Source organism: Mobula hypostoma, chromosome 7 (genome assembly GCF_963921235.1).
Source record: "Mobula hypostoma chromosome 7, sMobHyp1.1, whole genome shotgun sequence".
NCBI lineage: Eukaryota > Metazoa > Chordata > Chondrichthyes > Myliobatiformes > Myliobatidae > Mobula > Mobula hypostoma.
In genome coordinates, this window is record NC_086103.1 from 139,188,489 (window position 1) to 139,211,059 (window position 22,571).

Here is a 22,571-nt window from a genome sequence, read left to right on the forward strand (position 1 = left end):
GCCATCTAGCTTGCCCATTTATACAGATTTTTTACCATTGCATGATTTGTTTGTATCTTTGACATAGGTTTGCAATAGGACCTTAAAAGTGCTACGTAATAATCCAAAAAAGTTGGCCACATCATTGGCGATCTATAAGTTCCATTAATTATCCTTTGACAGATTTACAACTCTAGTTTTGACTGAAGTATCAATACGTACAAAATACCTTGTGGAAAACTTGAAGATGCAGGTTGACCCATGGTAAAAACTGTGCTTGGCCTTGGAGGTGTAGATAAAACCTGAGGAACTGATGTTGATATGGTTGCAGAAGTAGAGCTGCTTGGTAGCATCAAGACATTTGCAGAACCCTGACGGTGATCCAAAATGAATGTGTTAGCATTCTTAGGTTCATCTCCTTTTATCAGAGCCTGCCCTGCAGAATCTTGCACACAAGCTGCTATCAGAACATTGCTAGACTGCCCAAATGTTGTAGTAGTAGGCAATAACTGTATCAATCCAGAGTCTTTTTTTAGACCAAGTGGATTTTGAGTGGACAGACTATTGTTGGACTGAGGTGGTATATTAACTGTAACATTACTAGATGTAATGCTTTGTGTGGGCGTAGTTTCCGTATCAGCTGACACAACATTCTGCACACTGCTTTCAGGCTCCTCTGGCATTTCCAAGCTACTTACAGCACTTTCAGTTTCTTCATTTCTCACACACAAATTCTGTGTAGAGACAGTTTCTGTAGCAGCAACACAATTGTTACTTGAAGGCTGGTTTAACTCTTTGCCTTTTAAGGGTGTACCACCTGGAGAAGATAATACAATTGTTGGTACATTTTCGTTTATAATACTGGACACAGCATTATTTAACTCGGCATCGGATGGAGATTGCTTGGGATCATCACTAATAATTATCTTGAGCGTCACTATATTTGTGGGATCTACCTCCATGGTGCTGGAAGGTTCAGCATTTGAAACTTTGGAAGTGGAGATAACATCAGAGTTTGCAGAAGTGGCAGTGACGGGTGACTTGGCCATCATGTTTGTTGAAACACTTTCAGTTGCAGGATTCGAGCCCGAGCTAACAAAGCTTGGTTGTAAGGTTGTAGCCTTGCCCTCAGAGTTTGATTTGGAAGATGATACTGAAGAGGAAACTGGTTCTGTTCGATCAGGCAATTCCATTTCTGAAGAAACAATGTTTGATTTTTTTCCATCAGATTTAATGTTCACTGAACTAGAACTTACAGCAGAACTATTTGATGTTTCAGGAAAAGGAGAAATAAGAGTTTGAGACTGTGTTGCAGTGGTTAAAGCAGGAGTTCTAGTTATTCCTGATGTGAACACAACACTTTGCTCATTCGGCACCACAGTAACAAAAGAGTTACCAGAATCAACTGATGAAGGGTTTCTTCTGTCCAATGAAGGCAGCTCAAAAGTGAAACTTTTCTGAATTGCAAAATTTGACTGAACGGATGCTTCAGAAGAAGTTGAAGGTGGTACGTTACAAACTACAGCTGCACTCTCAACTCTTGCCCTAGTAGCACTGAGATCTTTGATTGCTGGCACATCAAGTTTATGTTGACTTGCATCCACTTTTGATTCGTCATTGACACAAACTGAAGACACGTCATTAACCTCTGAACAAATCTCATTTTGACATGTAATTTTGGATGGTGATTCCGTTTTCTCATTCTGATTATTTAACTCTTCGATAGCCACAGTGCCTTCAGAGAGCTGCTGTTGCACAACTGGAGGCAGTTCTGTTTTTTCATTAACAGTGGGTGCTGCCTGGGTCTCAGTTTCCATATCAGCAACATCCCCAGTTCCTTGTGACTCTGATACAGTAGTATGGATTACAGCAACAGAAGATGGAAGATCTGACAGGGAAGAAGCTTCTCCAGCCACCCAACAGCTACATTTGGATGCCTGGGGGCTGGAACTCATACTATCCACTAAAGTCACAGATTTGTTTGCTTCAGCAGTGCTGAGGTCTGGAAGAATCTGGTTTTCATGTATCTTGGATTTTGTAGATAAATTTGATTCTGGAGATGTTCTGTTTGTATGTTTTGCACCATCAACTTTGCTGCTCTGTGTACAACTACTTGACTCTTTCTCAGAGACTGCTGAAGATAAAGGTACCAAGACACCTAGGGAAAGAAAATGTATATCCTTACTACAAAACACATTAAATAATTTCAATGGTCACCTAAAAACATGGATTAATCTACTTAATATAAAAACCACGTACAGTTGCAAGAAAAAATTTGTGAACCCTTTGCAATTAGATTATGAAGACATGCAGTCTTCTTTTATTGTCATTTAGTAATGCATACATTAAGAAATGATACAATATTTCCTCCGGTGTGATATCACAAAACACAGGACAGACCAAGACTGAAAAAAACTAACAAAACCACATAATTATAACATATAGTTACAACAGTGCAACAATACCCTAACTTGATGAAGAAGTCCATGAGCACAGTGAAAAGTTCAAAGTCTCTCAAATGTCCCACATCTCATACAGACGGGAGAAGGAAGAAAAACTCTCCCTGCCATACCCGACCACGGTCCGACTCCGAGTCATCCAAAAACTTCGAGTTCTGATCAGCTCTCCGACACCGAGTACTGAGCGCCATCTCTATCCAAACGATTCGACCTCCACCTCGATCGCCAACAGCAGGCAAAGCCGGGGATTTTGAGGCCTTCCCTCCAAACGATTCCTGATCACGCAGTAACAACAGCAGTGAACTGGCGTTTCAGAAATTTTTCCAGATGTTCCTCTGTGCTTTCACGTTCGTCTCCATCAAATCAGAATTGTCCACGGCCCCTATTTAACAGATATGATATCATTTTTCACCGGAGGGCTGCGCACGCGTGGCGTGCTGCTCTCTCTCCTGCCGCCTACCTGGCTTTCTGCATTACTTACTCATAAAATGTAGCCTGATCTTCATCTAAGTCACAATAATAGATAAACACAATCTGCCTAAATTAATAACACACAAACAATTGTACTTCTCATCAGTACTGAGTGCACTATTTAAATAATTACAGTCTAGGTTCAAAACAGTATGTGAACCTCTGGGGTAATATTTGGAGCCGGGTGTTCCAATCAATGAGAAGAGATGAGACTGGAGGTGTGGGCTGTAGACACACAAAGTCAGGTTACTGACACAGCCTGCTCTTCTCAAGAAAAATCAATCTATGTGCATCATGCCTTGATCAAAACAACTTCAGAGGACCTTAGAAGAAACATAGTGATGCATGAAGCTGGAAAAGGCTACCAAAGCACTTTTAGAGACATGAGCGTTCATCAGTCCCAGTAAGAGAAATTGTCTACAAATGAAGGAAATTCAGTACTGTTGCTACCGTCTCTAGGAGTCAGTGTCCTGCAAAGATCACACCAAGAGTACAACATGCAATGCTGAAGGAGGTGAAATAGAACCCAAGGGTAACAACAAAAGACCTGCAGAAATCTCTAGAACTTGCTAATGTCTTTGTTCATGTGTCCACTAAAAGAAAAACACTGAACAAGAATGGTGTTCATGGAAGGACACCACAGAAGAAAACCATTACTCTCCAAACAAAAACATTACTGGACATCTCAAGTTTGCAAAGACCACCTGGATGTTCCTCAACGCTTCTGGGACAATGTTCTGTGAACAGATGAGACAGAAGTTGAACTTTCTGGCAGAAATACACACACATTTGGAGAAGAAAGGGCACTGCACACCAACACCAAAACATTGTACCAATTGTAAAGAATGGTGGAAGGAGCATCATGATTCGGGGCTGCTTTGCTGCCTCAGGGACTGGACAGTTTGCAATCATTGAGGGAACAATGAATTCAAAATGTCTTGATAACATTTTACAGGAGACTGTAAGCGTAGCGGTCCGACACCTAAAGCTTGATAGAAGTTGGATGATACAACAAGACAATGATCCAAAACACAAAAGAGTAAAACAGGATAGTTTAAAAGGAAGAAAATTTGTGTTTTGGAAGGCCAAGTCAGAGTCCAGACCTTAACCCACTTGAGATGCTGTGGCATGACCTGAAGAGGGCTGTTCATGCAAGGTATCCCAGAAATATTGATGAACTGAAACAGTTTTGTATGGAGGGATGGTCCAAAATTCCTCCTCGTCATTGTGCAAGTCTGATCAGCAGCTACAGGAAATGTTTGGTGGAGATTATTGCTGTTAAAGGAGGTTCTACCAGTTATTAAATACAAGGGTTCACATACTTTTCCACCCTGGATGGTGAATGATTGAACAATATGTTCAATAAAAACATGAAAAGTGCCATTGTTTGTGCTTGTGTTTGTCTATTATTGTGAATTAGATGAAGATTAGATCACATTTTATGAGTAATTAATGCAGAAAACCAGGTAATTACAAAGGGTTCAGAAACTTTTTCTTGCAACTGTGATTACAATTTTTGTTACAGAATTTAAGTACTGTAATTTTCTTTGATTTTATACAAACTCACCCAGTTCGTCAGTTGGAAAAGTACTCAATGTGCCTGGAAATGATACGTTTGCAGCTGTTTCCATCACTTCCATGTTGTTTTGACTGGATGGTTCTTTGTCACAATCTTCAACTTTTTTAGACTTACCTAAATAAAGCACAATACATAAAAATCATATATATTAAAAATAGTCAAGAGTATATACTAAATCTTTATTAATTTCACAGCAAAAAGGCACAATTTCTCTATCAGTTAGCCTCGTACGGAAAATAAAACATGCCAGCTGTTAAAATTCACTCGAAGAAGCTATTCAGCCCTCTACATCTCTGCCAGTGGTTTCAAGGAGTTATCCTATCAGTCCCCCTTCCACGCTTATTTCTTTTAAGCTATTTAAATTTAAAAATTAAATTATCTATCCAATCCTTTTACAAATTACTGTTGAACCTGCTTACATCATCCTCTTAGGCATCACATTCCAGATCTTTTTCTTACTTATTTCCCAATTCATATCCATCTTGTGCTTTTGAATGAACTCAGTATACAAATGAAATATGAGCCCAACATTCATCTCATGCCCACTTGTTTCATTTTAATATTTAATAAGCCAAAGAGTTCTATCATGTAAACATAATGATGCTGTTATTTATGTATCCCAATACACACCTATTGAACAATGTTGTGCCACTTCCAACATTGCCCTGTACCAGTTCCAAACTGTTTCTTCCCTCATAGGCTTGGAAACATGCAGATTATAAAAGTTCTTGTGTACATTTCAGGAATTCTCTGCATTTTTTCTGTTAAGTTTTCATTTCTCTACACTATATTACCTTTTATTAAAGTGTCAGAAAAGTGCAATCGTTTCAATTTATTTTTTGAGCAGCAGCAGCATATGCAAGTATACTGGTTTCTACACTTAAAGCTGAACTGAGATCTGGCGTATTAAATTAACTTTTATAGTAAAATGTTGCACAATTGCCACACTGAACCAAAACCTTTGATAAACAGAAATTGTTTACCTATGTTACAGAAATGTCAATTCTGTACTTTGCATTTATAACCATCCTTTGAAAGATTTTCCTATTGATCATAACCTAACAGTAATGAAAAGCTATTTCTTTTCACAAAGACTCCATGTATAGGTAACCACATTTAGGAGCACAAATTCATGGACTGTACATTTTTAGATGAGCCTAGTACAAACCATAATCAAAAAGATCAAATAAGGCCTGAAATGCTGGATCAGATTCGGTCTGCTCCAAGATATCCTGGATAGCTTCATCAGACATGTGGACTTCATTCTATAAAACAAGAAACATTTATTTTAGCTTCTCCTTTGTTTGAAAAAAAATATTCATATATACTTAGACATATTTAGTCATAAGACAACTGTATACATTATAAACATTCTTAGTGTCTTTTTGGAAGAAATAGTGTTTTAAAAAAAAGATGTATAATTTAGGAACATTTCTCTTTCCTGTTTTGCAATCTTCTCTTTTCCCATTCTATTTTGACAACATCGCTTATTTACATCCAAGTGCTTCCTAGTGCCAAAAATCATTACACAGCTTGCTGAGTGTAAAGCTTCGTGCTGGCTGGTTGCTCTATCATTCTGAAGAATCTTTACACCAAAAATGACATTACAGATATTCTTCAACTGAAATTTTAATTCAACATTTTTGCAGAGGTAAACTAAAGGAAATATCATATTACAGTGGAGTGGGACTGGCTTTTTAAATTTCTAAAGTAAAATCTAATTTCCAATCAAAATGAAACTCACTGTATTTATAAATTGCAGCAATGGGAGTTTCTACTATTTCTCCAAATAGATCATGTCCATTCTATTTATTGAAAGATCTCATTAACAGTGCCCCATGGTGGCGTAATGGTTCTACTCCATTCTTACTCTATTTAGGTTTGCAGAGACATAGTTATACACTTAATTAAACAAAAATGCATTCATTCAATATCATTAAAACAAGAGGAATAATTGGTTCATTTAATTGATTAACTGTTAAGATGCATAAAATAATGAGCAGTAAACAACTCGAAAATAAACATTACCCCTAGGCCTAGGATTTCATCAATGGACTGATCCGGTAAAGTACTACTACTGTCAGGTGGCTTTGTAGGATGTCCACTACTAGTGTCACTGTAAAGACGAAAAAAAAAAGTTGTACTTAAAACAAATTTAGAAGATTATAAATGCTTTGTATTTGATTCTTTGCTAGTGCTTACTTTATCAGACCAGGTACAACTGAGAATTGATTGCATTATGCAGATTTAGCTGAAATGTTCCTACGATACGAGGATGTCAACTACACTTCTGCAACCACAGCATGTTTTGTGTATTGCATTGCATCGCATCATATTGGTCATACAGTGCAAAATGCTTATAAAGTTAATGTTAGACTATCAACCCAGACTCAACATTATACATCTTAACTTGTCCTAATGGCCACTGAGAAGAAAAATCTCAGCATTGGTGAAGGTTAGGGTGAGGATAGGCCCTCACTGCTGGGGGGAAAAAATAACACTTTGCACTAGGTTTCTAAACTCAGTCTATTCAGATAATGCTCCACAGTAGCAGCCCAAACAGTTTGCACATGGCACACCTTGTGTAGTATGCTGACTCCATTATCACCAGCCAGTAACAAATCCTATCCTTATTCAATATCTGGCCCAAAATGCTCCAGATTATGAAAAAGCTACCAGCCTTCCATGTGAAGCTGTGTCAAAGATTTGTTGGAAGTCACAATTCAATGTGTTTTGGGACTTCCCAGTTTACCTGGGTTGCCACTTTCACTGGAACTCTTAAGCCAGATTTTAACTGCAATTGTATTAATAAACAATTTATCCACAATACTCAACTCCATTATTTTTAGACAGCAGAATGGATTTAAAAAAATGCCAAATAATTACTTGCAAACTTTGAACATGAAAAACTAATTGAAAATTAGTTTGCTTCTAATCTCAGCCTCCAGTGATCGTTTTACTGATTTTCTCACAAATATTCTGGTCTTAAGAGTTACAGAGCACTACAGCACAGAAACATGCCCTTCAGCCAATCTAGTCTGTGCCAAACTGTTACTATGCCTGGTCCCATCAGCCTGCACCTCGACCACAGCCCCCCATTCCCCTCCCATTCATGTACTTATCCAAAGTACTTTGAACAGTAGTGTCTTTCAACAGTGCCGGATACAATAACAGCTATTTTAGCTATCCTTAGTTTTAACTTAATGCACATGTCACTGATGTGTTCAGAGCATGATGTGCTCTTCAAAAAAAAAACATTGGTTTCACATCACGGAAGAACTCATTGCTTATATGTAACCGCACCAAAATCTTTCAATTTTCAATGCCCTGCACTCACAATTTTGACTGTTTTCAACTTTTCATTGTTATGAATTTCCTACTTTTGTAAATGAAAATTTATCAGAGTATTAAAACAAGTTAATACAAATTATTTGAATTAGTGGGTAACCTGCTGCTGCAACAATATGTTCTGTGATTTTTTTAGTTGCTCTTTCTCAGAGACTGCTGAAGATAAATGTATAGAGTTGATGCAAAAAAAAAGTTATATCAGCTATATGAGATTTCAGTTAGGAGATAGAGAAAGTTAAACATTTATCATTACATCAAGGAGGATCAGAAAATAAAACTGATTGGTGATGGTTAAAAGCATGAGTAATCTGATTAGGTAAATCAGTAGGAACTATTAGTATTTCCTCATTTACTAAACCAGGAAATTAATAGAGATTAGAAACATAGAAAACCTACAGCACAATACAGGCCCTTCAGCCCACAAAGCTGTGCCGAACATGTCCTTACCTTAGAAATTACCTAGGGTCACCCATAGCCCTCTATTTTTCTGAGCTCCATGTACCTGTCCAGGAGTCTCTTAAAAGACCGTATCATATCCGCCTCCACCACCGTCGCCGGCAACCTATTCCATGCACTCACCAATCTCTGCGTAAAAAACTTACCCCTGACATCTCCTCTGTACCGACTTCCAAGCACCTTAAAACTGTGCCCAGTCATGTTAGCCATTTCAGCCCTGGGAGAAAGCCTCTGACTATCCACACGATCAATGCCTCTCATTATCTTATACACAATATAAATTGTTTACCCATGTTGCAGAAATGTCCATTCTGTACTTAGTACTTATAACCATCCTTTGAAAGATTTTCCCATTGATTACAACCTAAAAGTAATGAAAAACTATTTCTTTTCACGAAGACTTCCATTTATAGAAAACCACTTTTAGGAGCACAAGTTCATGGACTGTACATTTTTAGATGAGCCTAGTAAAAAAAAAGCTGTCAACAGTGTCAAAATTATGAGTGCAGGGTATTGGAAATTGAGATATTTCTGTTTCTTTTCAGATATTAGTATGGTCAGATATAAGCAGCAGCAAAATCAGAGCAGAAAAATTAAAGATTATAACAAGTTTTGGTTATAAATCATTGAGCAATGTTATGATATGCATCATCCTATCTGAAACAGTGGAGGATTCAGAAACCATAATATCTTATGGGAAAAAAATAGGTTTACTGTAATCTTTCAGAGAAATGGCTGGCTTACTTTGATTTAAGTGAAATTAAAAGGAAAGCTGCAGATGTTGAAAACGACAGTTCTGGTCGCCACACTATGGGAAAGATGTGATTAAAGTGCAGAAAGATTCACAGGAATATTGCCTGGAGGGCACGTGTTATAAGGAGAAGTGGATAGGCAGGGACTGTTCTCCTTGGTGCAAAGGATGGTGACAGGAGATGGGAGAAGCACTGTTTCTTCCCCAGGACAGGGGAGTCTAAAACCAAGGTCTTAGTTTTAAATTGAGAGGGCAAAGATAAAGGGGATCAGAAGGCGCTAGGTATATGGAATGAGCTACCACAGGAAGTGATAGATGCAGGTATAATTACAATGTTCAAAAAATTATTTGGACAGGTACCCTACATGGATAGAAAGGTTTAGCGGGACATGGGCCAAATGCAACCAAACAGGATTAGCACATTTAAGAGATCCTGCTCAGTGTGGACAGGATGGACTGAGGACTTGTTTTCATGCTGTATAACTCTGTGAATGAAACAAAAACAGCAAATGGTGCAAATATCTAACAGGTTAAGCTGCACCCTTGGCACAAGAAATAGTCTTTTTTATGGTCGATGGCCCTTCCTCAGAATTGGCAACAGTTCTTATGAAGGGTCCTTGACCTAAAAAATTATCTGTTTCTTTTCCTACATATGCAACCTGATCTGCTGAGTATTTCCAACATTTTCTGTTTTTATTTTTGTTTCGGAGGCACATTCTAGATTTCTGCAGTGGCACAGTTGGTGTGTCTGAAGAAAGCTGGCAATTCAGGTGCCTTTAAGGGCTGCAGATACATTTAAGTAACCAAATTTAAATTACATAAATGTCCCTGCAATTCACACCTCTGGATCATACAACCAGGCCTCTAGATTACAAGCTTGCTAACGTACCCACAAAATAACCATACTCTGATAACGCAAACACGAGGAAACCTGAAGCTGCTGGAAATTCAAGCAAGACAGACAAAACGCTGGTGGAACGCAGCAGGCCAGGCAGCATCTATAGGAAGAGGTACAGTCGACGTTTTGGACCGAGACCCTTCATCAGGACTAACTGAAAGAAGAGACAGTTGAAAGTGGGAGGGGGAGGGGGAGATCCGAAATGATAGGAGAAGACAGGAGGGGGAGGGATGGAGCTAAGAGCTGGAAAGTTGATTGGCAAGAAGATACAAGGCTGGAGAAGAGAGAGGATCATGGGATGGGAGGCCTAGGGAGAAAGAAAGGGGGAGGGGAGCATCAGAGGCAGATATAGTGAGCCAGACAGAGGGAGAAAAAAGAGAGAGAGAGAAAGGGGAAAAAATTAAAAATAAATAAACAAGGGATGGGTTAAGAAGGGGAGGAGGGGCATTAACGGAAGTTAGAGAAGTCAATGTTCATGCCATCAGGTTGAAGGCTACCCAGATGGAATATAAGGTGTTGTTCCTCCAACCTGAGTGTGGTTTCATCTCGACAGTAGAGGAGGCCATGGATGGACATATCAGAATGGGAATGGGAATGCAGTATACAGAACCATTTGATTCTGTATACTGGGAAAAATTCTTTTCACAGACCTGGCCAGATAAATTGGACTGAAGTCGTCATTTATGCTGCAAAACCCATGGGAAAATTTATTACTTCTATAGTTTCTAACATTCAACAATTTACTCTTTAGTCAAGTTCAGTATCATTTAGCTATATATATGTTACATGTATATAACATACAAACGTTTGTAAAACCATATAATGTATATACAAACAAAAATGCTTCGTTGAACCAGGGTGTAAAGTACAATAGTACACATAACACTCGATAGCACTGTGGTAACTTGTAAATTTATTAAAAATATGTAATTTGCACATTAAAGCAATGGTTCAGAATAAGGTTATAGACAACACTAAAGACTTTTTCTTACAGTAAATTTACAGCAGAAATGTATTGATAACTGGGCAATCTCATCTGAAAAATCAGAGACAATATTGGAAGTACTTAAGACAAAAGTAGGTATCAAGAAAGAGATCATAAATCCCAATTGTTACAACATGACACATTTGCATTACCTGAACATAACTTTGTTAATATTTTCCGCAAGTTTTTCCAGGAGAGATCGGTCTTTCAAAATTTTCTCTCTGGCATTTTCAATTACTCTTTGCTGCAGACAAAACAGACACTAAATATCCAAATTTTTAAAAGTAACTATGGAAAATGTTAATAAAAAGTGGCATTTTACTGATCAGGAAGGCGTTACTACATTGAAGCTCAATTCTGTTCTCATCTGCTATCTATGTGAATAGCTGGCGATGGTCTCTTTTTCCCAAATAGCCTCTGAAAAGCTGATTTCTTATTATCTATTCCTAGTTTCTTGATGGGCCTTCTTCCATTACTCAAATATTACAGGTCACTTAAGAGAACAAGCTTGCAGTCAACCATGTGAGTGTAGTCATACCAGAAGAAGAGCTACAAGACGCTTGGCAACTAATGTAGCATCTATCCAACTGAGCTTTTAATGACAGGCTGATAGCACTGGGATGACTTCTAGTGATGTCATTTTCTTCCTCTACCATGACCATACGCAAGAACATAAGCAGTTTAGTTTTCTATTTAGCTTCCATCCTGTTTTTGAAAGTCAGAACAAGGATTAAGGTCACCTGACAAGCTAACAGGACATCACAGTTCTTGCATCATGTATTTAGCTCGTGTGAGTCAAAATATTACTCACTAAAATTAGGCATTAATCTTTCACGAGAATCCACTAATATTAACCATTTCAAAAATGTAACTTTCCAGCTCAACACTACGACTGATTGGCTTGTAGAGAAAATGGTGCATAAAATGAAGGGCAATGGCAACATTTAATTTTGAAGCCAGTAAAACTTAACCCTAACCTTCTCTAAACTTCACCTGCATAGTCAGTGAGCACACAAATTCTTTCTCTGGATACATCAATATACTTGAAGGGGATTATTATAGATGAAATCTCTGAAATTCTGTACCATAGGTTCTTATTTTAGCCAGTCTTCTGGGAATATTGCCTAGCATGCACTTGCTGCAGCAATTCCATTTTGAGTAAGCAACCAGTCCACCTTTTTATAGAATTATAGACATCTGTCTTGTCTACACTTACTGGAAAACTTTCAGCAGTAATTTCTACTTGGCATTCTTCCACTTCATTCTCCACACTTCTGGTAGTTGAACTCTGTCCTGTTACAAAACCACTTCTTTTACGAGGAGAATCACTAAATTAAAAAATAAAGTCATCACAAAGTTAAAGTTGCAAAATAAAAATTGTGAAAAAGATAATCAATTGGAATTGGTTTATTAGTGCTACATCTATCAAAGTACAAGGAAAAACTTACAAGGCATTCTGTTCCTGCAGATTAATTCATTACACAGTACGCTGAAGTAGTACAAGGTAAACAGAATGCAGGATAATATTTAGGTACCAGCTATAAGAAGTGACTAAATACATCTTTCATTGGGCTGGTAACTACTAATGAAGCACATGTAGTGACCTCATGCTCCGGAAAAGAAATAATGAAGCTAACTTTTCAGCTCCAAGTCCCTTTGTCAGAAAGAATTAGGAAACAAAAGAAGCTTTTAAAAAAATCCAACAAGTCAAGGATAACTCATCAGAATTTGACTCCTGCCCATCACTATTGTTTAAAATCAAACAAGCCTTTCCTGACCTGTGTGCTCAACTTTCAATACAATTTCAACTTTATTAACACAAGGAAAGAAAATTGTACAAAAGTACAGTGAAAGATCCATTTTTTACTTTGATCTCTCATGTGGATAACTGCACAGCCTTTGGGGGACCAAGATGCAATTCAAAAAATAAACTTTTCTGATCTTCAACTATGGCCAACAGAAACATACAACTCTGTGTCTGATCTTGAGTCATTCTACTACCCTCAATGCATTACTTAGGCTCGAATATTCAATGGCAGAATTATAGAGGTCTGTAGCTACACGAGTCGTGAAGGAAGACAAATGTTTGTTTCCACAATATATCATTGTTCCACATCTGATTATTGACCTGCATATCGTTTGTCTTGCATCTCACCTTCAGTTTTCCATGTTCTACTCTGAGGGATGCAGAGATGTAGTCATAGCCATACTTTATTAATCCTGGGGGAAATTGGTTTTCGTTACAGTTGCTCCATAAATAATAAATAGTAATAGAACCATAAATAGTTAAATAGTAATATGTAAATTATGCCAGTAAATTATGAAATAAGTCCAGGACCAGCCTATTGGCTCAGGATGTCTGACCCTCCAAGGGAGGAGTTGTAAAGTTTGATGGCCACAGGCAGGAATGTCTTCTTATGACGCTCAGTGCTGCATCTCGGTGGAGTGAGTCTCTGGCTGAATGTACTCCTGTGCCCACCCAGTACATTATGTAGTGGATGGGAGACATTGACCAAGATGGCATGCAACTTGGACAGTATCCTCTTTTCAGACACCACCGTCAGAAAGTCCAGTTCCATCCCTACAACATCACTGGCCTTACGAATGAGTTTGTTGATTCTGTTTTGTATGTTTTACTGCTAATCAACCAAAACTGAGCGTCACCCCGTAAAACTGTGTAGTTTTTCTGTGTAGTACTAAGTTGTTTCAGTGTACTACTGTATTTGTTGATGAGAAAATCTTGCTACTATGACTTTAACATGACACATATTTAATACAAAAATAGTTGCTTAAAATACACTGATTGCACAGAAAAAAAATTCAATAGAAATCAATGCAACTGAAAATGACATGGATACAGTCAGAAACACGAGAAAATCTGCAGATGCTGGAAATCCAAAGCAACACACACAAAATGCTGGAGGAACTCAGCAGGTTAGGCAGCATCTATGAAAAAGAGTGTTGTTTTGGGCCGAGACCCTTCATCAGGAATGCAAAGGAAGGGGAGAAGAGGAAGAAGTACAAGATGAAACTAGGGAGGGGGGGAGGAGTGAAGCACTGAGAATTTGATTAGTGAAAGAGATAAAGGGCTGGAGAAGGGGGTATCAGATAGGAGAGGACAGAAGGCCATGGAAGAAAGAGAAAGGGGAGGAGCACCAGAGGGAGGTGATGGGCAGGTAAGGAGATGAGGTAAGACAGAGCAACAGGAACAGGGAATGAAGTGGAGGGAATTACCGGAAGTTCGTGAATTTGATGCTCATGCTATCAGTCTGGAGGCTACCCAGACGGAATATTTAGTGTTGTTCCTCTAAACTGAATGTGGCCTTATTGTGACAGTAGAGGAGGCCATGGATTGACATGTCAGAATGGGAAGTAGAATTGAAATGGGTGGCTACCAGGAGATCCTGCTTTTTCTGGCAGACGGAGTGCAGATGCTCGAAGCAGTCTCCCAATCTATGTCGTGCCTCTCCAATATACAGGAGGCCACACCAAGAGTATTGGATACAGTAGATCAGGGGTCCCCAACCTTTTGCGCACCGCGGACCGGTTTAATATTGACAATATTCTTGCGGACCGGCCCACCAGGGGTTGGGGGGGGTTCAAGTTCAACAGTGCGTGACAGGGAATAAGGAAAGGTGCAGCTGACTCATATCGTTTCATATCACCAAATCATATCGTTTCCTCGCGGCCCGGTAGCATATCTTCGGGCCTGGTGGTTGGGAACCACTGCAGTAGATGATCCGAAAAGACTCACAGGTTAAGTGTCATTTCACCTGGAAGGACTGTTTGGGGCGCTGAATGGTAGGGTGTAAGGAGGTATAGGGGCAGGTGTAGCATTTGTTCTGCTTGCAAAAATAAGTACCAGGAGAGAGATCAGTGGGGAGGGACAAATGGGCAAAGGTGTCGTGTAGGGAGTGATCCCTGTGGAAAGCAGAAAGGGGGGGGGGTGGAAGATCCGATTGGAGATGGTGGAAGTTACGGAAAACTATGTGCTGGATTTAGAGGCTTGTGGGGTGGAGGGAAGCCTCTTTCTTTGAAGAATGAGGACACCTCTGTTGTTCTAGAATGAAAAGCCTCACCCAGAGGGCAGATGCAGCAGGGACAGAGAAACAGAGAAAAGGGAATGGCATTTTACAAGTGACAGGGTGGGAAGAGGTCAGAGATACAGTCAGACCATCCTAATAAGCAGAAAGCAAGCCAGAGGAAAGAAAATGCTACCTCAAAACCTCTCATTAATATGAAGAATTATATAATCATGAAATAAAAATTGAATTTAGCATATTAATATTGTAACAAAAGTTCTAGTTAAAAACTTTTAAAAATTGTAAATCTTAAATGTAATGAAATAACTTGGAATTTTATTCAGTTATCACAAACTAGTGACCATCTTGAGTCAACTGGTTGTTCTAGCACATATCACTCTCTATCAGTGGATTAGACTACCATATTTGTGAAAATGAAGTTTAGATCTTCAGACAGCTTTGTTAAGTTTATTAATCCCTGCATCTATCAAGATTTATCAAACACACAGGAGGGGAAAGCAGAGATTTGCAAACACACTAAACAGTCAAGAAATTGAATCGCACAATAAAAATCTTGTGCAAAGTAGATTACACTAGAAATGTGCAATTTATCATTTAAAATTTTTATTGATTTTGATCATAGTATTTAGCATCCTACTAGCTTACCACTTTCGTTTCCCTGGAGAAACATGTTCAGGTTGTAATCTTCGATCATGAGGTCCAGGAACGACAATGTGAAGAACTTCACCTAAAAAGAAAAATTAAACTTATTCTTTTATGATACAAATTTGAATTAGCACGGCAAACTAGAGATTAATTACTTTTGATTTACATTCACAACATATGACTCAATGCTCTTCATTACTTGCAAAGTTGAATTTTAAAATTATATACTGTATTTTTAAAAAAACAAACTATTTATCTACTCAGAATCAGAATGTTTACTATCACTGACAAAAGTGCATGAAATTAGTTGTTTTGCGGTAGTAGTAAAAGACATAATATTACTATAAATTACAAAATAAATAGAGCAGAAAAAAAAGGAATTACAAGATAGTGTTCGTGGACTGCTCTGAAATCTGATGGCAGAAGGTAAGAAGCTGTTCCTAAATCACTAAGTGTGTGTCTTCAGGGTCCTGTATCTCCTCCCTGATGGCAGTAACCAGAAGAGGGCATATCTGGAAATGCACCAAAATAATTTAACTCAAAGCTACAGTCTTGTTTAATAAAGCACATGTCTTTAGTTAATTTGTGTAATAAACTGAACCACTAATGGGACTACTCCTCCAAGAGGACCACAATATTGTCGTGGTTTGGAGGCTTCCATGCCTCAATGACCTGGAGAGATATGTAGGTTGGAGTCAGGGCTTTATGATTTAGCCCCTGGTAGGGTCACTCATGCCAAACAGGTCAAAGGATAGAGGCCAGACTAAGCGTAGTCCACCGGTCCTCCAGGTTTGGGGGTTCAGCTCAGGCCTGACAATCTTGACTGGTAAAACAAGATGGTTACAGAAACAGCAATGAAGAATCCTTCTACATTTGTGTGTGACGTGTGACAAGAATACACATAGATAAGATGTTAGCTGTCCTGTGTGATCAGCAGTTGGTCTGCCACCTGTCTTCAAGAGAGAGATAAGGAACACAACGAAACAGCATCTGGAGATGTGTAATGAAGGGACGGGAGAGAGAGAGAGCTGTCTGGAGCGGCTCTGCCTTTGAATCCTGAACTGTTTGAAGTGATGGACAGGCGATACCCCAGCAGGGGGATAAAAAGGGACAGGTTCGCTAAGGCAGGACACACGACACCGGAGGTAATGAGACCCTGGAAGCGGTGCGCCTCTCACAAGTCGGTGGGAAGCTCTAAAACGGCTGATCGGGGGATCAGCCTTAAACGCACAGAGTGGAAAGGGACGATCAGCGGGAACCCGGTGTGTGTCCACCCTTGCTTGGGTGCCGGGTTCACTGCAGAGGATCGACCGCATCTGGAGGAGGGGTCACAGTCGGTGACCTCAGGTGACATCACCAAGGACCTGCCCAAAAGCTGCTTGTGAGCAATTATCGCCGGTCTGTGAGTGGAAGCCGTTTCTGAATGATCAGTCGTTCTCTCTCTCTCTCTCCCCCCACGTTATCCATCGCCATGGCAACGATTACTGCGAACTGAACTACTAAATTGGACTGAACTTCGTGTCACTTTGAAATTGGTCATTTATCCCTGGACAACGATAGAGCTTGATTGATGCTGTTATCTTAATTCTGTGCACATGTGTGTTTATCATTGCTGAACTGTTGCATTTATTATCCTTTCGATTACTGTGTTGCTTGTTTCTTTAATAAAACTTTCTTAGTTCTAGTAATCCAGACTCCAACTGAGTGATCCATTTCTGCCGGTTTGGCAACCCAGTTACGGGGTACGTAACAGACAGTATTTCTGAGTCTCTACCCGGGACTTGCATGACTGACAGTCATGAAAACCGAGAGGAAGCTTGATGAAGCCCTGAACACCACCAGAGACAGAGGACCTTCACTGCAGTCCTAAACACCATGGCACAGTGGGCAGCAAGTAACGGGACGACTAACAACCTTACACTGTTCTATACATATCTAACATTAATACAAGTTGGCAGTCATTGTTATTAGATGTTCCGAAAGCTTTGCTGAAAACAATGTGTGCAGTTTTGGGAGTTAAATCCTTTAAGTGCACTTCCAGTAGTAGACAACTGAACTTTAAAAGTATTTCACAGATAAGTTTAAAAAGTTCCATTCACCTTACAAACAACAAATGATATCAACAGTAAAAAAGTGACAAGCAGACATTGAGGCTTCAGTTAAGGCAGTCTAGCATGGACACATTCAACTGTAGTGCAATCAAAATCAAATTCAAACTACTATCATCAATCAAAGTGGGAACAAATTCTGACATTCTACATGGAGCGGACAGACAGTAGAAAAATCCTGCAGCACTTCATCATAGATTAGACAACAAACAACATGGTTTAGCCTACTTACCCCGGAATCAAGCTTGTTGCTTCCAGTAAACCTCAGTTTACATTCCATAAGAACCTACTTACCAGTTGAATTAGTGGCAGGTCGACTTGTATCTTGCGAATGGATTTGGTTTGTGCCACCATCTGGTCGAGCTTGTGGAATGAATGAACTGGTTCCAGAACTGTGTGCGATGACTACTGGGCTTGCAGATAAAGGTGTGATAATCCTCTGTTCTGTTTGTGAAGGAATAGTCAGGAGGCCAGCGTTAGCCCTGGACACCTGCCTTGAAGAACTGTTCCCTTGGCGTCTTAATTCATTCAAACCGTTTTTTGTTCGAGCTGTGGAACACCAATGCTGAAGTTAGTTTTAAAGAATGGGGATTCAGTTTCCCTTTGGCAAAACACGATGTGCAATTGCTGCAGATTTTTATCAACATGGAAAACTCTAAATACTTCAGTTTTTATTTGCATGATGCGTCACTTACTTATCTTTTCCTGGTACGCCAATTTCTCTTTGACAGCAAATGGCTTCATGCTGGTTTAACCCTTCACCCATAATTTGGCTCCAAAACGTAAGATAAACCCTAGTATTCTCTATGCTAAATAACAAGAATATCAACAATTATTTTGTATGAAATATATTAAAAGATACCTCTTTGGTTTGCAGCCAGTGCAACAGAGCTCTGCTGCAAGCTCCTGTAAATAAAAGAAATACATTTGTTAGAGGTAGATTCAAGAATCAAAAGTTAAAAAATAATAATTCCACTTCAAATCAATCTGAATGCTCTCTTCCAACAGATTGGTAAAGTGTGGTTAACGTAAAAAGGGAAGGAGAGATTTTTATTTCAATTATTTAGAGATACAGTACTGAACAGGCTCTTCCAGCCTAATGAGCTGCACAACCCAGTAACTCACCTATTAACACCAGCCTAATCACAGGGCAATTTACAACAATCAATTCACGTTTGGAGTGTAGAAGGACACCAGGGTACCTGGAGGAAATCCACGTGGTCATGGGGAGAATGTAAACTCACTGACAGTGTCAAAATTGAACTCCCAACTTTAATCACCCCAAGCTGCAATAGTGGTGTGCTAACTCCATGCTACTGTGGCTACTAATGTTTGCAGAATAAAAATAAAACACAAAGTTTAGGAAAGTTTAAGAATTTTAATGCCAGGCAAGATAGAGACAAATTTGAGGGATGGGTGCTGAATGCAAGACTGTAAATGTTATATTTGAATGCACGCAGTTTATTAAACAAGATAGACAAGCTTAGAGTACAGTTAGAAAACAGCAGGTATGCCATTATGGGCTCCACTGAGTTGTAGCTGAAAAAAAGATCACAGATGAGAGCTAAGCATCCAAGCATGAGCATTCCGTCAAAGAGAGGCAGGTGGGTAGAGTGGTAGGGTAGCTCTGCTGGTATAAAAAATATCCTTAGCAAGAAGTGACATAGGATTAGACGATGTAGAGTTCTTGTGGATGGAGTTAATAAACAACCATGGCTGACAAGGAATGTCAAAGACAATTGCCTCTGTCATATGTTTCAATCTTCAGTATTCTTTGTCATACAAGTATCCCTAATCTTGCAGTCATTGCCTTTCACCTTTACCACAATGTGTTGGCGCTGAACTCTTATTAACTATTTTAAAAGATTCCCACTAGTCAGATGTTGTTTTACCTGCAAGCCTCTGCTTCCAAATTATTTTCAAGTCCTTTATTATGCTATTGAAATCAACCGCCCCTCACTTTAGGGCCTTAATTTGAGGTCCAACCATATCACTTTCAAGAATAAAGAGGATAAAGTGAAATACTCCAAAAATATCTGTTTCATATTGAAAATACACTTTCATGTAAAGTGCATTATCCAAAAACTTTACATCATTTAACCTGGATACAAATGCAAGACCAGCAGATTGAACACAAGTGGTCATAAAATGTTCTTATAACACCAGTTTAGTTGATCTTAGTGCAGCTCCTAGTAGGTATGAACTGCTTTGTAATATGGCGCTAAACTGATAAACATGTGCAAAAAGTAGAGAACAATTAACTTTGTTACATAGAGCATTAAGATACAGAGTATGAACTAGGCAGAGCTTTATACCATAATTGATAATACAACAAATAAATGCCAAGGTGAATTGTCTGAAACAGGAAACAATTCTGTTTCCAAGTTAACAAAGAACCAGGCAGTTTTCTTTAGAAGAAACTTAAATGATGGTGCCAATGAACTAACACAATTTCTTTTTAAAAATAGTAATTAGATTTTATCGCATTACCTAATTTGAGAAAGAGTATACTCCAATTTCCTCCACAAAGATGGCAACACAGCAGGTGCTTCTGGCATTGAATCTAGAATTAGAAGTGGAAAATTTTTAAAAAATCTAAACTATTAGGCAAGGGAAAAAAGCCTCTTATTAAACCAATTCAATGCTCCAATATAGGTGATTACATTTGTAGGGCCGTCAAAAGAAACAACACATACTAAATGTTGAAATTAGACATCAAACTAAAGTACACATTCAAATGAGGAAAATAAAATGAAGACAAATCAGCTTGGAATATGAACTCCAGATGGAAGGGATTAGAGAAGGTACGGGAGCAATAGTTCTCAGGTGTTTGCAGAGCTTTCCTGAGTTTACAAAGATAAAACAGTAAGACCACAAATGAACACGAGACCCAGTGTAGGAATTTTAAACTTGAGTTTTGTTGAATTGGAAGCCAGAATAGGTCAGTTTACAAATGAATGACTGTTGAACATGCTGTAGTGTAGCTTACGAGCAGGAGCATTGAAGTTTTGTTGAAAGATCATAGACTGTGAATAACCACTCAGAGATAACAAAAGGTACAGGTGAAAGGTCACTGGAAAGGGGAAAGAAACTCACATAAATTGTTTCATCCATAGAATGTAAAATAACAAATTCTGTTTTCCACGATGTGGACAAAAGCTCACGTCCTTTAATACTGCCTGGATACAAGTTAGTAATCTACAGGATTACTTTTTTTAATTATGTCCTGTACAACATCAGGATTCCAAGAATGAAAGGGTTATCATATGATGAACGCTTGATGACTCTGGGTCTGTACTCACTGGAATTTAGAAAGATGATGGGGGTGGGGGGAGGGGAAGGATCTCATTGAAACCTTTTGAATGTTGAAAGGCCTATACAGGGTAGATGTGCAAAGGATGTTTCCCATGGTTGGAGAGTCTAGGACAAGAGAGCACAGCCTCAGGACAGAAAGGCATCCATTCAAAACAGAGATGTGGTGAAATTTATTTAGCCAGAGGGTGATGAATTTGTAGAGTTTGTTGCCATGTGCAGCTGTGGAAGCCAGGTTGTTGGGTGTATTTAAGGCAGAGACTGATAGGTTCTTGATTGGACATGGCACCAAAATCTACCGGGAGAAGGTCGAGAAATGGGGTTGAGGAGGAGAGAAAAAAAAGGATCAGCCATGATTAAATGGCAGAGTGGACTCAATGGACGAGATGGCCTAATTCTGTTCCTATGTCTTATCATTAGTTTTCTGATGTTTACAAGTTCCTACATTTCACTTTGTTATAAAAATGTTTCTTTATTCACCTGGTTGCTGTATTTGCCTGTTAAATTCATAGGTTATTTTATTAATTGAATATTAGAAATGTGAGGAAACAATACCACAAACTCAAAACAATTACTAACACATTAATACTTACCTTTTGCCTTCATAACCACGTACTCGTTAAGAATAGTTTTCAAGTTTTTTCCAAATAATGACTGGTTAAAAAATAAGAAAATTCAATATTAGTCAGCAATTCAACATGAAAACATGAACATCAGTTACCTTACAATAATAATTTGCAAGTGTGCAGTGGAAGTAGATATTCCTATGAAAAAAATGCAAAATAAAATACCAAAAATTGCTGCTTAAGAACCACAAGAGTGGTGAAGATATCACACAATAACTTGCCATAGTCATAGGAAGAAGGACTGGACTAATACAAACGGCATAACTTTTCAAATGGCCAACTGCTATAGGATGGATTGAAGTACATTTGGAAAGTTATGGCCTGATCAGGGACAGTCAGCATTGCAGGATATGATGCCTTACAAACTTGATTTGAGATTTTTTTGACAAGTTGACAAAGGTTATTGCTGAGGATAGGGCAGTGGATATTATCCACGTAGATTTTATAGTCCCTCGTGTTAGCCTAATACAAAAATATTAAGACGCATGGGATCCATAGTACTTGATGGTTTGCATTCAGAATTAGCTTGCATGTAAAAGACAGAGTGCAGTGGTGGAAGGGTGTTAATTCTGGCTGGATGTCTGTGATCAGTGTTCTGCAAAGATTGCTGCTGCAATCTCTGTTGTTTGTGACATACAAGTAAGTGCCTTGGATGAAAATGTAGATCAAAGTAGATCAATGTACATAAACTATATAAACCTTGAGATTTGTCTTCTTACAGGCATCCACAAAACAAAGAAACTCAACAGAACTCATTAAAAAATCCGTCACCTAATGTGCAGGAAAAAAACCCCAATTCATGCCAACAAATAACATTCAGAACTGAAGTTGACAAAAGTGAGTCCACGGCCACGAAGCCTGTCATCACTGCAGCTGATTCAGCAGCCTGTCAGTTGCAGGCCACCGCCTCA

At 38.8% G+C, this 22,571-nt stretch overlaps 1 protein-coding gene across 1 annotated transcript in view; it reads right to left on the reverse strand.

The window, feature by feature from the left end:
• npat (nuclear protein, ataxia-telangiectasia locus) overlaps positions 1–22,571 on the reverse strand; it is a 54,955-nt gene that overhangs the window by 16,889 nt on the left and 15,495 nt on the right. Inside the window, exons 3-13 of the mRNA XM_063054126.1 lie at positions 21,628–21,688; positions 20,213–20,285; positions 18,585–18,628; positions 18,017–18,271; positions 15,615–15,696; positions 12,143–12,254; positions 11,079–11,170; positions 6,517–6,604; positions 5,657–5,753; positions 4,477–4,602; positions 209–2,137 (exon numbers count right to left, since the gene is read on the reverse strand). Of these exons, the coding sequence (XP_062910196.1) occupies positions 209–2,137; positions 4,477–4,602; positions 5,657–5,753; positions 6,517–6,604; positions 11,079–11,170; positions 12,143–12,254; positions 15,615–15,696; positions 18,017–18,271; positions 18,585–18,628; positions 20,213–20,285; positions 21,628–21,688 (2,959 nt within the window). The remainder of the gene's footprint in view (positions 1–208; positions 2,138–4,476; positions 4,603–5,656; positions 5,754–6,516; positions 6,605–11,078; positions 11,171–12,142; positions 12,255–15,614; positions 15,697–18,016; positions 18,272–18,584; positions 18,629–20,212; positions 20,286–21,627; positions 21,689–22,571) is intronic.